Source organism: Meleagris gallopavo, chromosome 19 (assembly GCF_905368555.1).
Source record: "Meleagris gallopavo chromosome 19, MGAL_WU_HG_1.1, whole genome shotgun sequence".
Lineage (NCBI taxonomy): Eukaryota > Metazoa > Chordata > Aves > Galliformes > Phasianidae > Meleagris > Meleagris gallopavo.
Genome location: NC_139422.1, coordinates 5,036,376 through 5,051,887, shown reverse-complemented (window position 1 = coordinate 5,051,887; position 15,512 = coordinate 5,036,376). Strand labels below are relative to the sequence as shown.

The 15,512-nt window shown below is 47.6% G+C and overlaps 2 protein-coding genes across 10 annotated transcripts in view; one reads left to right on the top strand and one right to left on the bottom strand.

The window, feature by feature from the left end:
- The first annotated feature begins 16 nt into the window (after positions 1–16).
- DYNC2I2 (dynein 2 intermediate chain 2) lies at positions 17–7,464 on the top strand. Its single transcript, XM_085239581.1, has 9 exons — positions 17–151; positions 790–1,038; positions 1,807–1,916; positions 3,569–3,726; positions 3,972–4,081; positions 4,786–4,953; positions 5,367–5,599; positions 6,365–6,522; positions 7,062–7,464. Exons 1-9 carry the CDS (start codon positions 74–76, stop codon positions 7,298–7,300), a joined length of 1,503 nt encoding a protein of 500 aa, XP_085095707.1. The 5' UTR covers positions 17–73; the 3' UTR covers positions 7,301–7,464.
- Positions 7,448–15,512, bottom strand: part of SPTAN1 (spectrin alpha, non-erythrocytic 1) — a 45,878-nt gene continuing 37,813 nt past the window's right edge. For 4 of the 9 annotated variants that reach the window (XM_085239571.1, XM_085239569.1, XM_085239572.1 and 1 more), the window contains 10 exons: positions 15,037–15,333; positions 14,460–14,572; positions 13,643–13,660; positions 11,694–11,756; positions 10,476–10,530; positions 9,994–10,190; positions 9,572–9,625; positions 8,948–9,094; positions 8,471–8,618; positions 7,448–7,768 (listed from right to left, as the gene is read on the bottom strand). In XM_085239571.1, coding sequence (XP_085095697.1) covers positions 7,643–7,768; positions 8,471–8,618; positions 8,948–9,094; positions 9,572–9,625; positions 9,994–10,190; positions 10,476–10,530; positions 11,694–11,756; positions 13,643–13,660; positions 14,460–14,572; positions 15,037–15,333 — 1,218 coding nt within the window. In that variant the 3' untranslated portion in view covers positions 7,448–7,642. The remainder of the gene's footprint in view (positions 7,769–8,470; positions 8,619–8,947; positions 9,095–9,571; positions 9,626–9,993; positions 10,191–10,475; positions 10,531–11,693; positions 11,757–13,642; positions 13,661–14,459; positions 14,573–15,036; positions 15,334–15,512) is intronic. The other 5 variants (XM_085239573.1, XM_085239574.1, XM_085239576.1 and 2 more) reach the window with 2 other exon arrangements.

Below are 15,512 nucleotides of genomic sequence, written 5' to 3'. Positions count from 1 at the left end.
CCGTCTCCATGACAACCGGCGGGCGCGGAGCGGCGGCTCCGGTGGCCGGGATCCCCCCGCCGGCTTTGCCGCCATGTTCGCGGACGAGACGCTACCCGGCGCCGCGGTGCGATCGCTGTGGAGGAGCGCCCGGAACGCGCGCTGCGAGGCGGTAAGTGATGGAGGCGGCTCCGGCCACGTCCGTGCTTTTATACCGCCGAGAGGGGGCTGGCCGGGGCGGCCGGGCGCTGTGCTGGGCGGTGGCGGCGGCTCCTTCTGCCCTGCGCTGAGGGACGGCGGCTGTGAGGCCGTTCTGCAAAGGGGCCGGGCCGTGCGCGGAACGCTGCGCTGCACGACTCAGTGCACAGCACTGCACTGCTCAATGCACAGCACTGCACAGCTTTATGCACTGCACTGCTCAGTGCACAGCACTGCACAGCTCTATGCACTGCACTGCATTGCTCAATGCACAGCACTGCACAGCTCTATGCACTGCACTGCATTGCTGAATGCACAGCACTGCACAGCTCTATGCTCAGCACTGCACAGCTCTATGCTCAGCACAGCACTGCTCAATGCCTGGCACTGCACAGCTCAGTGCCCGGCACTGCACAGCTCTCTGCACTGCACTGCACTGTTCAATGCCTGGCACTGCACTGCACAGCTCAATGCACTGCACTGCACAGCTCAGTGCCTGGCCTGCCTGGCGCTCTGCCTTTACTGCGTGCTCGCAGGGAGCTGGATCAGGGGGAAGGCTCCACGTGTCACTCTGCATCTGTTCGGCTCACAGAGTCTGTCTTCTTTTACCAGAAAAGCTGCCAGACTGGGGAAGTTGCAACGGCAGAGGCTGCAGTGCAGTCGCGGAGCAGCAGAGATGCTGCCGTGCAGACGGATCAGAGCGCTGTCCCAGACGTGCAGCAAGGAGCCTGTGTGGATGACAGCGGTGTGCTGGCATTCCTCCGGAGAGTGGAGGAGGTCGTTATCAAAGAGCTGAACAAGAATGTGGCAAGTCGTGCCTTCGATGGCTTTGATGTGAACTGGACGGATCAGAACAGAACAGTAAGCCTGTGGTGCTCAGATCCTTGTTGTTACCTGGGACAGCTGCTCACAGTAGCTGTGACTCCTTACTTCTGTTCCTTACTGCCGTGACTAATCTTGCTGGATTCTAATCATTAGAAATTAGCAGGGTTTGGTGGATTTCCTGCAGATCTCCCCTCTGCCTGTGCCCTGTTCCTGCACGCTAAATCAGTTCTTCCTGCTGGTGGCTGTGTTGCAGCAGCTTTATGAGAACGAAGCTGCCAGCAGTGCTGCCGTATCCTCAGCATCCAGGAGCCCCTTCAGAGCATGCTAGGCTGGCAGTCCAGGAACAGCTGAAGTCAGCGATTTGGCAGCTCTTCTTATTTAGGTTATATTTGTTCAGTGTATGGTGTAGGAGAGTGGGAGCAGGCTGTATCTTGTCAGTGCACGTTGGTGTGCTCATTTCCAAACCGTTTCTTGTGAAGCTCAGTGGGTGCTGGGATGGTGCTGGAGGGCTGTGATAAACCCAGCAGTGCATCCCTGCAGCTCATCATACAGCCCCTGAGCTGTGCACTCTGAAGGAGGTCATTATGAAGAGGCAGTTGGTTTGGTGGGATCATACTTTTTTTAAAATTTTATTTATTTTATTCTAGTAGGAATTCACCTTCTTTTTCCACAGATAGCTATAAGGTACATTAACAGAGGGGAAGCCTGCAGTGAGGCCATGTGATTGCACCCAGGCCATGTACAGATCTCAAGTCTTCGTGTTCAGAAACAATTGCTTCATTGCTTGAATTTAATCTCTCCCAGGTGTTGTGTTTGCATACATTGTCATACCCAGAGGCTCAGGATCAACACCTGCAGGTTACTGGTGTCTCATGGAATGCAACAGGATCTGTTGTAGCATGCTCGTATGGCCGGTGAGTATCCACATGGCTTTGGGAGCACACCTGATGTTCATGTGACATTTTGGGCTGACTTCAATAATAAACTATATAGAAATGAACCTTAGTTCTGTTAAAAAAAAAAAAGCCACATTCAAAGAAAACAAAACTCAGGGCAGTCTCAAATTATGGCTTCTACGTCTTCTACTTTTTTTCCTTTTAAAACGGATAGACATACTCTTACAGAACCGCTTCCAGATAGATTCTGTTTGAAAAAGAAATGCAAAGAGCAAGCACACTTGCAGACATATGTGGGTGAGGTTTCAAAGCACAAGCTTTGTTCATTGCAGATCAGGTCATTTTAAGAAGGTTTCTTTGCACCTTTCATGAACCTGGCACCCCTTCACAGGGGCCTGGTGCCATGGATGTGTGCTAACAAACATTTAAGAATCTCTGAAATGAGAGTGGGACAGTTCATCTAATTCAGTGAACATCTGTAACAGTGTCTCCTTTCTCTGCCTTTGTGTTGCCCTTACTCAGTTTTCTTTCTGTTATGGTTTCCTTGGATTAAAAGCCCTAGCAAAAAGTGCATCCGGCAGTAAATGTACAGGGAGAAGTAAAACCGGGCCAACCTGTACATCTCTTTTCCCTTCTGCTCTCCCAGTTCACAGCTATTTTCAGATTAGAATGTGGTTTTTACATCTGTGGTTACCTTCAGTAGAATTCCCTTCTGTGAACTTATGCGTCTATCTTAGACTTTTAGCCTCTACCACCTCCTTTAATAAGGAGTTTCACAGCTCAGCTACGCACGCTATGAAAATGTCCTTCTTTTGTTTGCTCAGTATCTCTTTTAATAATTAAGAACATCAGGGAAAGGCAGAAGTCAGGCTCAAACAATTGCTTCCTGTTCTGTCCCCTCTCTGTTCTGCCCTCAGCCATCTCTTGTAGTTTGGGCAGTGTGGTGCTGAGGATGGAACACATGGAGGTGCTGTGAGAAGGGCCTCTATCAGCACTTCCCATCATTACTCTCATGTGTCTGAACAGCTCCTCACACATATCAGCTCAAAGTTCCTTCATTGTAGAAACCTTTACCTTCAGAATATGTGCTGTGCCAGCTGGTTGCTGGGGGTAGGCATGCAGGTGTTTTGGTATGTCTGCTGTGGGCAGGTGGCTTGCAGCAGTCAGCGTTTTGGGGGTGTTCTTCTCCTGTCTACAGGGGTTACAATTTGGTAAACACGCAGTGATAGAGTCAGAAGAAGGTAACAAAGAAAGCAAAGGGACAACAGTCTTTTCTCAGACCCTGGTTCTTCAGGTCTTTGTTTGAGGAAACCTATCTTGCAGATCTGCCTGTTTGCAAATCAGCAGCAGTTTGGTCTGTTGGGTTCATAGGAACTTTCTGTGGGTGCTCTTTTGACTGGTCCCAGCATTTGGATGGTTAATAGACCTGGAAAAAGGGAATGGTGTATGAGATTTCCTGGCAGGCACTTTGTTCAGTTGCTGCACTGAAACATTCTGTGTATGTACCAACATGCAGAGAAGTTCTGTCACTTCACAAGCCCTTGATTTCAGTTTTCCTTCTGGCCACGAAGCAGCACATGTATAAATGATGACTGGGACGTACCAGAGCTCTGCGTGAGCTGGGATTGTCATGTATCAGGCACAGTATGGTGTAGCTTTCTCTTCGTCAGGTTGAATGATGGGGACTGGAGCACAGAGAAATCCTATGTCTGTACCTGGAATCTGGATAGAAGAAGGTTGGATCCACAACGTCCCGACCTTGTGGTGGATGCTCCCAGTTCTGTCATGTGCTTGGCCTTCCATCCCTCCCAGCCTTCACTGATAGCTGGTAGGTTAGATCTTACTTGAAACCTACCCCTTGTTCTTTAGCTTGGATCATTTTTCTCTCACCTCAGCCTGAGATTTCTTCCAAAAGTAATGGTATTGCAGTTCCACAACTGAAGGAACTAACGCTCACCAAGACTGAGTGCACTGTTGATTCTGAACTAGAAATTGATATTTACATTTTTCAGTGCCCGTTGCACTGTTCACTGTGTGCCCCTTAAAGTGTCATTGTTACCTCTTCCCTTGCAGCTGGTCTGTTCAGTGGGGAAACAGTGGTGTGGGACACCAGCAAACCAGAAGACCCCTTGATCTGGCGGACAGGGATGACAGATGACACTCACACTGATCCAGTCTATCAGGTGAGAGCTTTCACAGTAAGCATAGCTGGAGGAGAAGAGAGTTATCAGTGCTGGATTTTATCCCTTCAGTTTTATCCCTTGTTAGCACTTCACCTGAAGCTCTCAAACAAACTGCTCTATTTCAGCTGCTGTGCTCTCCTTTCATTTACCATTTTTCCCCAGAACTGATACAGAACTGCCATGTGCTGAACTGGATGCTTTCCCTGTAAAATAACTTCTAGTTCAGGATGAATGAGCAGGGCTGTTCCTATGCTGCAAGGGCTTACTGATGCAGATTAGGCCAACAATTAAGTCATAAAGTGTCACTGATCCTTAGGTGGAAGCTTGAAGTTTAAAGCTTAAAGAAGGGGCACAGTCTGTCAGTGCTCTTTGGCTTCCTTGTGGGTTTTTTTTGTTGTTCCTCTGAAGCACTGTGACTTTGGGCAGTCTGTGTATTTTCTCATCTGAAAGTTAGGAAAATGCTTTCATTTACAGCAGAGTGGAAGTGCTATAAATACCAGAGCTCAAAAACAACAGCAGGCAAAACCTGGAAACCAGAATTCAGCCCTGAACGCTTGAGCTCGTTTCTCTCCTAACACAACTGTGTCTGTGTGCTGCTGCTCATCTGGTCTGGCAGGATAAGGGCCTGCAGGCTGCTGAGCATGTGGGCAGCAGTGCTGACAGCCCCCTCACGCGGAGCTCAGCTCCTTTCTCCTTTGCAACAGGTTCACTGGCTGCCCGATGCCAAGCATGGAAACCACATCGAGCTGCTGAGCGCATCGACGGATGGTAAGATCCTGGTGTGGAGGGAGGAGCGAGATGGGCGGCTGGCCGTGGCTGAAGGGTTTGCCCTGGTGGCTCAGCAGATCCCTCGCAGCGCTCAGCTGAAGAAGGTGAGTTCATGAGTTTGTCTGACAGCTGTGCTCTGTATCTAGAAACCGGACAGCAGGCCAAGCCTGGCACAGGACCAGGAAAAGCTCCTTTTTGAACATAAAGAGTAACCCCTGATCCCATCTCCCTCCCATAGTGAAAGTCAGTCCCTTCAGAGGCTGGCAGCAGCTGAGGTTTTGCCGTGGTCTAATGTTGCTGGGACCAAGAAGAGAACTTGCTTACAGCACTCGTAATTCACACTGTAGGTGGATGCTGCAGGGGTTGAAGGCTCAGCGATGCTAAGACCATCACAGCTGGCACAGGCTGTGTGGAGAACAACTCCTTTGGTCTGTGACGAGCTGTCTGGCACTGCTCTGACTGCATTCCCACAGCAGAAGCCCCCATCGCTTACATCATGTGTTTGTTTTTCTCCCAGCTCGCGTGGGGAGAGGCGGCTGTAGGTGTGACATCGCTCTCTTTTTCGCACTTCAATCCCCATGTGTTCATTGTTGGTGTGGAAGGCGGCTTCTCACTCAAATGCTCCACTGCAGCAGACACTCCAGCTCCCCGCCGGACAGGAGGTTCTGTTCCCCTCAGAGCACCAGCTGAGCTCACCTTCTCCCCACACAGCGGGCCGGTGTACTCCGTCAGCTGCTCCCCCTTCCACAGGCAAGAGCTGTACCCAAACACCAGTGCTGCACACTGGTCACAAGTTGTTACTTAGTTCTGAATGTACATTTTTCAGACAATACTGGCGTTTTGTGCATGTACAAGTTCCAAACAAGTCTCACCTAGCATTGGGAATCTAACTAACTATTGAAGGAGAACCACTGCCCATTGGCTGTGGTGAAGCTGCACACTCAGATACGCTGCATGTGGTCAGAACACAAGTAAAACAAAATAGCATTTGTACCCCAGCCCATGTAGAATGTTAGCACCTTCCTTAGATCATCCTTGAATACTAAAGAGCAATTGGAAGTCAAGGGGAAACAGCTGAAAATACAGTTATTTACCGAATTAATGCTGCCCATCATGTCTCACTAGCAGCTGCCTGAATTCCACCCACTGCCCATGGGAGAGGCCCACCACCATCTCTCCATGAAACATGCTGACTGCCCGGGTTTGCATTTACTTTGTGAGACAAACAGTGCTAACAATGCCTGTCTCCAGATCAGCAGTTCTCAGGCATCTCCGGCCTACAACCCATCATACTCAGTGGGCAGCGTGAGCCCTCATTAAACTTAATTGAGAGCACTGACAAAGCCGTGTCTCTGCAGACTGCATCCCAGAGTACAGCTTAGAAATTGCTGCTTTAGGAAATAGATACTGACAGAACAGGAGCAGCATGCAGGATTGTACTCCTTAGGGGAGTTTTGTTCTGTATGTTTAGCACTGAAGCCCAAAATGTTGTTTCTTGCAACGTCCTCTACCCAGGAATCTCTTTCTGAGCTGTGGGACTGATGGACAAGTTCACCTGAGCTCCATGTTGCAGACACAACCCCTCATTTCTCTTCAGTTATCTACAAAATACCTCTTCTGTGTTCGCTGGTCTCCCGTCCGACCTCTGGTCTTTGCAGTGGCTTCTGGGGAAGGCAAGTAACTGGAGCTGCATCTTCTCAGACTGAAAATTAAATTTCGTGCTGGCTATTAATTAATACCAGTCAGTTCTGATCACTGTATCCCACAAGCAGAGAGAGCAATAACCATTGCTTGTGCAGAGCAATTAGTACAACAGTCATTTTGAACTCAAGCAAGATAATATCAGTAGCGGTTATTTTCAATCCTACCTTTAAAGCTGTGGCTCCAGCAGTTCACAGGGATATAACACAGCAGTTACTGAGGCTAAAACTTACCTCCAGCTTCCTTGCCTTTGACATTTACTTCTAGAGGTAAGAGTAAGAAACAACTCAGAAAATTTCCCAAACACGTTTAGTGAAAGAAATGGAGATTTCACAGAATCCTGTGAGTTGCCTTCAGGTGACAGCAGAATAAATGTGGGCTGTCTTACAGTGATGTCACCTGTCAAAGTCTAGACCCCGTCTGAAGAAGAGCATCTGTGAAGTGCCAGACTGAGTAGGTAACATTCTGCATGTAAGGTCTGTTACTGTACAGCTGTGTTTCTGTTTTATAGGAGATGTGCACCTGTTTGACTTTGAGAAGAGCTCCCAGAAGCCTGCTGTTTCCATAAAGCAGGCCGTGGATGAATGCCCCGTGTACTGTTTAGAATTTAACACCAAGCAAACTCAGCTTCTGGCAGCAGGGGATGCTGCTGGAACAGTCAAAGTCTGGCAGCTGAGTTCTGACTTCACCGAGCAGCAGCCCAGGGAAATGAATCACCTGGAGCAGCTGGCAAGTGAGCTCACAGACTGAGACAGCAGCACAGCAGCCGTGGGGAGCTCCTCACTGCTCTGACTCTGGGAAAAGCTGCCCGTTCAGCCCACAAAACACCTGACTGTGACTACAGCTGAAGTTTCATCCATGTGACAGAGCTGCATTTAACCATTAAACACGAAATAATGTGGTTCGACCAGTAACTTTTATTGAAGCACACTGCAATATGTTTGTCTTCCCTAAGAGTTTTAAGCTAAGCAGTTTAAGGTTACATCATAAAGTAACATTGATTATTGTAGAGCACAAAGAGAGACACATGCAGAGCTTATAGTCAGCAAACGTGAGCATGTTCTTTGTATCTTTTGGTACTAGTGTTTTGGATCAATTCACAAAGAGTGAACGTGTAAATTCTATGTAGTCGTAGGCAGAAGGAAGTTCTCTGCCCTTGCCATCCATGTAGGGCTTCATGTGAGAAATGCAGTAGTCGGCTTGTTCCCGGGTCAGGTTCTGAAAGATAAAGACAGCAAAGGTGGAGATGGGGGCTCTGGGGCTGCAGGTGGGGCACTGAGCAGCAGCACCGCTCCTCCCCAGGGGCACAGCTGGGAGCAGAAGCACCAGAACTGTGCCTGGCGTGGAAAGGAGCTGTTTGTTTGCATTTTGGTTCAAGGTTGGGAGGTCTGACCTGCAGCTTCCCACCACAGAGAAGACAGAACAGGTAACAAATATGAGGAACAAGAGCAGCCTCTTTATTTTTCTGCCAACTGATTCAGACAGGAAAAACTTGCTCTCTTGGCAGGGCAGTGGGAGGGAGGTCGTGTTCTCGGTGGTTAAGCACAGACTGAAGTTTCTCCTTCAAATCACTGCTTGGAGAAACACCTCCCTCCAGTCTCCCACATGATTATAGGAAAACATGAGTTTCTGAGGAGGGAGACAGTGAATGCAGCCCTTCCTGGGCCTTGGAGCAGCTCTCGCTTTACTTAAGTAAATCCTTGGCAGTTCAGTTAATCCTCCTCTTTAGGGCCAAGAAAGCAGATGGGCAGAGCTGTAACTATGATTTCTTTATTTGCTGCACGGGTTACCTCTGCAGGTTCAGAACTGGCTTAACTACAGAAATGTGAACTTCCAAATCATTAGTGCTGTTTTTGTTAACAACCTATGAACAAAACACCTCCCTCTGTTCCTTTCTAGAGGGCCACAAATGTCACGTACCTGGTAGAGCTCCTCCTTGGTCACGTAAGGCTTCCCCTCCGAGCTGAGGGCACGGAAAGCACTCTCAATCTCCTCGCTGGATTTCACGTTCTCTGTTTCTCTGCTGATCATGAACGCCATGTACTCCTGCAGTGAGACGTGGCCATCCCTGCCAATGAAACAGCCAGCAGGTGAGCACTGCTATCCCTTCGTACCACAGTGTGCTTCCTCCTGAGAGAAGGGCTCTGACTGCTCTGGGAGCAGTAAAAACCTCAACACAGGAGGCTGCATCAACACCAGACCACTGTCCAAGTGGAGGATCTTCTTGACAAATGTCGTTCTTGCCTTTGTGAGAATTTTTTTTCCACATGAATTACTGTGAAAACAGCCCTTGGGAAAGCAAAGCTCTCGGCCTCTAAGAGGCTTTCCAGCTAACCCCCCAAAAAGGTACTGATAAAATACTTGGCTATAGAAAAGCAGAAGATCTGGTGCATGTACCTGTTGGGATCAACAGTGTCAAGAATAGACTCAAATTCGGGGTCAGGCTCTCCCTCCTCAACCATGGGCAGGTCGTAGCCAAGGGAACGCAAGCAAGACTTAAACTCCTGGTGATTAAGACGTCCAGATTTGTCCTTGTCAAAGTGCCTAAAAAACACAAAACCAAAACCCACATTACTAAGTGTTAAGATGCTGAGTATCTCATTCAAAGTTACACGGTGGGCTGAAAATGAGAACCTTACAGCCAGTCCACCATTCTGGAGAAGCGAGCTTGAATTAACAGGCATTTCCTACCTAACAATGTAAACATAAATTCTTTACTTTGCTTAAAAAACACCAAAGAAGGGCTGTATTCCCAGCTGGAATTCACTCTTGGTTCTACATAACTGTGCCCACAAGTGAGCATGCCCACGGAAAGCTCTCATGGCTGTGGTGCACCCAGCCAGCAGTGGGTGTGTCTGGAGGCTCTGCCATCTGGCAGAGATCAGAGCAGCTCAGTACAAAACTGGGCAGACAATAAAGGAGCTACAAACACAACAGCCAGAGAATCCTGCGAACAGGAGCCATCCACGTGCCAGAAATATCTCCCGACTATTCCACTGGCATTCTTTCCCTGCAACTCACTTGAACATCATGCTGAACTCCTTCAGGGCCTCCTCTGTGACTCCAGTTGTGTTTCTGAAAGAGAAGAAGCAAAGTTATTGAACAGTTCCTAAACTGCAGAACTCCAATGGAGTCCATCTGCCCCAAACCAGCAGTCTGCATCAGCTGAGGAAAAGTGAGCAGACAATACATCACATCACAGCTCAAAGGAATAAATCAGCTCCTCCAAGGAGCCAATAGGAGCTATTCCAAACCATGCTAACTTCATCCCTCTGAAGAGAGTTGAGAAATGTTGGGGGTTAAGGAGCTCTACACTGCAGAACGCAGGAGAGACTCATCAGCACTGACTGCACAAGGTTTGCTTTCAGACAGACAGCAGTGTGTTATTGTTCACCTCCCCCCAGGCCAGGCACAGCGCACACTGCACGCAGGGCAGGCAGTACCGAGCTTGAATCTGCTGCTCCAGATTGTGCTGCATTCTCATTCCCAGCTGGTCAAGCTGGTCCCACTGCTGTGCCAGCCCCACGGTGCTGTGCTCTGTGTATTTGTTGTCCAAGATAAGTGCCTCTTCCATGGCTGCTCCAAGGTCCTCAATCTTCTTCAGCTGGCTTCTCATAGCCCGGATCTCCTGGTGTTTGCGCTGGTAGGAGTGAGAGAGGAAGAGAAAATCAAGGAGTTCAAAAACCAAAACAACAACCAGCCTTAAAATGAACATTCATTTAGGAGGAAAAAGGAAAACTGCATTGGAGTGTTGTTTAATGTCCTGGGATATAAGCAGACATCAGATAAAGATTTCTTCAATATTCAAAATGTATAAAAATCAATTAAGATTTTACCATATAATTGCATGCAGTTTCATTCCCACCCCATGTTTCTGAGTTATCACTTCAGGGAGGTGCTTTACAGACAGGTGAGCATTGCTTACTTTAGTAGCTTCCAGCTGGGATTCCAGTGTTCCTGACTCCTCCACCATACAGGACCTAGGTACAGAATTACAGTGAGACACAGTACTTCTCCCATAAAAAATGGCAGGTGGGGCTTGAAATTAACAGTCCTTCCTTACAAAGCCTTACAGCAGTATTGTTGTGCAAATATTTCAATGCTGGGTTTGTGTTTCATTTATTCTGACTCTCTATTTCAGGCAGACACATTACATCTTGTTTAATTCTCATTTCTTTATACAGTTAATTTCTAGCCCCATTTGAAAGGCAACACGATCAGCAGTCACACTTCATGCCAAATCCACAGCACCCGCTTTGCTGGCCTCATGAAATTAGAAACTTGGTGCAGTCCCACCCCGCTCCGCCGTGCCCAGCACACACACACACCAACCACGAGGGATTCGCTGCGATGGGCTGCATTGGAACTCTATAGAGGTGCGTTACTGGGGATAAAACAGGGAGAAGAGACCTCTTGAGAACTGCTGGTTTGGTTGGAAAGTAATCTTAGCACAGCACAATCACTGCAGAAAACCCTAGAGCTCCCCTATGTAGGCTGATGGAGAGGTGCCTTCCTGCCCCATCCCTCCCAGCACCTGGAGGAACTGAGGCAGTGCTGCTCCATTCAGTGTCAGTTCCATGCAGCCCCACTCTCACACACCAGGATCCCCACTGCAGGGATGTCTCCAGCATCACTTTGTAGGGACCAGCTAAGGAATGTCTCTGGTTGCTGCCCTCCTCCCCCCCAGGAACCTAAGCAGCCCTCAAGCTGCAGCATTCAGGGACCTCCATCCTCCCACTGATGGTGGGAGCTCACCACAACCCGTGTGTGGACAGCCCACCTGGGTGTGCCATGCTTCTGACTGGTACTGAGGGTCCTGTCGGTGACTGCAGCTTTTCAGCCCCTCTGAAGTCTATCCTACATGCTTTTGAGGAGGGGACTGCAAATGCTGGATTGCTCTGTAGCCACAGAAACACCCTGGACATGTGAGTGTTTCCTACCAACAGAGTTAAAGCCAGACTAAGTGCACATCCAGAGCCCTGAGCAGGAAGCTGGGAGCCAACCACGGGAGGGACACCCTGCAGGGAACACACCTCCAAGCATCTCTAAGCTGTGACAGTTAGTTGGAAGGAAAGCGAGCCTTGGAATTAAAGAGTGCATTTGAAAACCAAAGTGAGGTAAGAAAATAAAGAGGAAAAAAAACCTTCCAGATAGATCATCCCCAACTTCATACTGATAGACACGAATGACACGACGATAGGCTATGCTAATCGAAGAAAAGAAACCAGGTAAATTCCAAAAAAGAAGAAGAAAGAACAGTGGACAGAACACACCCAAACACGGCCACTGCAGCATCACCACCTTGCAGCAAACAGAAGCCATTACTTATGAAATAAACAAATCCAGAAGCTGGTTGCACACACAGGAAACTAACTGGTTATTTTTGTGTAAATCACACAAAAAGGAGAAACGCTAGGATAAAAAAAAAAAATGCATTTTGCAGTTTTAGCTCATCTACAGGTTCTACAAAGGCGTTCTTTCCACCTGCACGCTCTGCTTTGCTCCCCTCTCCCACACAGCACCACGCACACACAGCCATCACCACACCAACTCGCTGCCTGCAGGACCTCTCTGCTGCCCTGGAGCCTCTCTGGAGCCCTGCTTTCCCTCTTGCCAAGGCAGGCCAAGCACAGCCCAGGGCTCTCTGAGCTCAGTCTGTGTTTGTAACCCATTCACACAGAATTAAGGACCGACTCTGCCTTGCGTATCAGCAGCCTTCTGGTAATTTGTTCAACAAAAGCTCTTGGCATGGTGATCTCCAGCCCTGTCCCGCTGGCTTTTAGTAAATGGCCCCTTTCTGTCAGCTCATTCTTGGATACAAGAACTCATCTACTACACCAATTTACAAGGAGCAGAGAATTCAGCTTCCGTTCCAGGAAAATCTGCTCGGTTCCATTGAACTGTTCAGCAAAAATGGGGCAAACTATTTTTTCTCTGGCAGAAACAGCAGAACAAGACGCTGTGGTCATTACAGAGCACATAAGCAGCAGCTATCTGCGAAGAATTCCACCCTTTTATTGTGAAAAGCCATTTATCTTTGTAAGAAAGGCCCCCACCTCCTCTCCAGCCCTTTGCACAGGGCCGACAGCCCCTGCGCCAGGCCCACGCAGTGTTTGTTAACATTTTACACTATGTCTTGCTACAAAGCTTCTATTGTGTCGCAGTTTTTTTTAACACTGAAGAAATGTAAATGGGCAGACACACTCTGGGAGGTTTTGGCAGTCTGAAGACTTTTAAAGATTGTATTGTTTCCTTTGCGCTTCCTGACAAATCACCATCCTCACTGGGGGATGCAGGACAGGAGCTCACACTGCAGGCATCCAGCTGCCAGCCAACCTGGGCAGGTCTCCGTGTTCCTGTTGGAAGATTTTCTTCTCTGCCATCAAGAATAAAATCTCGGCAGGGTAAGCACCTCTTCCACAGTATGGCTAATCAGCAGATTAAAAAGTTCACATCTGTGTATTATGAAGTCTTAAAGACCCGTAATTTCAGCAAAGCCTCTTGATAGGAACACGTCTTTCTCCTCCCAGAACAAAATAGTCCATACTTTGGGGATTTAATCATTCAGAGAACAGTTACAGTGGAAAATCCATGCTGCTAAGCAAATCTCTGACTATTGGAAAAGTGTTTTAAAAGCCATGTGAAGATGATCATTCTGTTCTCTCCCACATCTCAGAGTAAGAGCCTTTCCTTGTGCGAGCACTCAGACAAAGGAAGAGCAATCTGATGCAGGACCTGACCCAGCAGCTGGCAGCCCTGCTAATGGCAGGGGGGGACCTGATGGTCCTCATGGTTTCCTCCAACCTGAGCTGTTCTGTGATTCTGTGAACAGAAGTTAACACTTCCATGGGATGCCAGTGGCTTCCCACTCATACCTTCCTCTGCTTTTGACTAGGAAATAGTTATGGTTTTTATTGGTTTATTTGTAATCCACTCCAAAATCTTGTTTTCTGTGCACCTCAGCTAGATCGCTCTTTTCAAATAAAAGGGGTTTTGGTGTGGCTTTCACAAGCAACACAATGACAGAAGAAATCACACAGACAGAGCAGAACACATCACCATATTTTGAAAGATATAAAATTCAATACTAACCCATCTAGCAGGTAAGTCCTGTGGAATGTGAAGATCCAAACATCAGGCAGCAGGACAGAGACAAGACAGTAAGAAGGGACAGATTTGGGTGGGAAGTAAACATCAAAAAGTTAAATCATTTAAATTTCAGTATTTCATGAAGACACATACAGAACTATTTGTAAACACACAGAGACAGAGAATCACAGGATTAAATGAAAACAGAACTCACCACACAGAACTGGCTAACAGCTCTGTCCCCCGTTTTCTAGAAACATGCTCTTCAGTTCACTGCAATTCTCAACCCTGAGGTTTTTTATTTCTACAACATGTGTTTAATATCTGCTCTCTCTCCCCCAGCATGGATATTATCAGACAGCACCCCAGAGAAGTGCCTGCCTTCAGGTTCTTTTCACAATTTCTTTCTCTATTGAAGTCCTAGTGAGATTCCTAATGTACCAGTGAACAAAGAGGCATTAACAGAAATGCCAGGAGCACTTCCTGCAGGCTGCTCCAGCTGTCTGCTCCCCACCCTTTTCAGCTGTCCTGCAGGCTAGTTGAGGAATAACTGGAAGAGAGTCAAGTCCTGGATACCTGGTATCACTACAGAAACATGAATTCAGAAGCAGGATCACTGCTATAACCTGGGGCTTCAGAGCTTTCTCTTCCTGTGGCTAATGGGGCTTCCCTCAAATCCCAGCTGTAGGAAATGAACAAATTCTCAATAGCTGCTTTTCAGCAGGAGACATTTACAACTTAGATGGACCAAGCAGACGTAAGATAGATACAATTAGCTGCACAATTCTCTAAGAGTTGCTCATGGACAGACAAACTATACCTTGTCTCCTGAATCCACTGGTGGAAGGCATTAGCATGCTGAGCAAACTCCTGGCGCAGCTTGTCGTTTTCTTCCTGCCTTCGCTGCTCCTTCTGTAGCTCCAATTCACGCTCCTGAGGAACAAACAAAAACAGTTTCAAACAGGGAAATAGGTGGATGGCTTTATCTTATAACAAAGCAAAACCAACAGTGCATTCAAGCACAAATCTGGAAGTCAAGAGACTGAGAACTCAGAAAGTGTCCTTCATAACTCACTGAGGTTAAGACCGCAGTGCAGAACCTTCCAACCAAATCCTTGAGAATTAGAACTGATGCAGCCATTACTTGACTGTATAGCCTGAATGTGAAACTTCCTCTACAGTCAGGATTGAGGGACATGTGCTTTGTCTCTGGAGAGTGAAAGATCACTGAAAATCTGAACAACAGCACAAGCTAATGGATGTTTTTCTTTACTCCCCAAATTTGAGAGATTTCCACTTTTAGTACAGTGACAAACTTTTGCATTGATTATCTGGCAGACAAATTCCAAGGAAGACTCAAAAGGTCATAAGCTACGAGAAGCAGCTCTCCAACTTGCCTTGATAATTTTCTGCAGATTCCTCCAAGTTTCTTCAAGAGCCTCCATAGTAAACCAAGTGTATGGGTTGGAGGCTACACGGAAGCTCTTGATCTGGCGATCGAGCTCTGCCAGCTGGTTGAAGTCAGCTTGGGCAGAGCTAAGTGATGAACGGAACGCATCGTGGGCTTCTCGCAGTGCTTTGATTTCTTCCAGAGAATTGCAGCGCACAGGATCCGTCAGGTCCTCTTCAGCATTCTCAAACCAACTGTTGAAGGCAGAGGCCTTCTTGGCAAAGGTCAGGAAGAGATCCTCAACCTTGCAAAGAGAAAATAAACTGGTTGTTCAATTCTGTAATGCAAATATTCTGTATGAGATTATCTAAAGTCAACAAGCTCAAGTAATAGTTAGCCTTTATTACTCATTCCTTGCAAGTATATAAAAAACTTTTAAGTCCTCTGGATCTCCATAATCATTAGCTGCAAATAAGAAAGCTG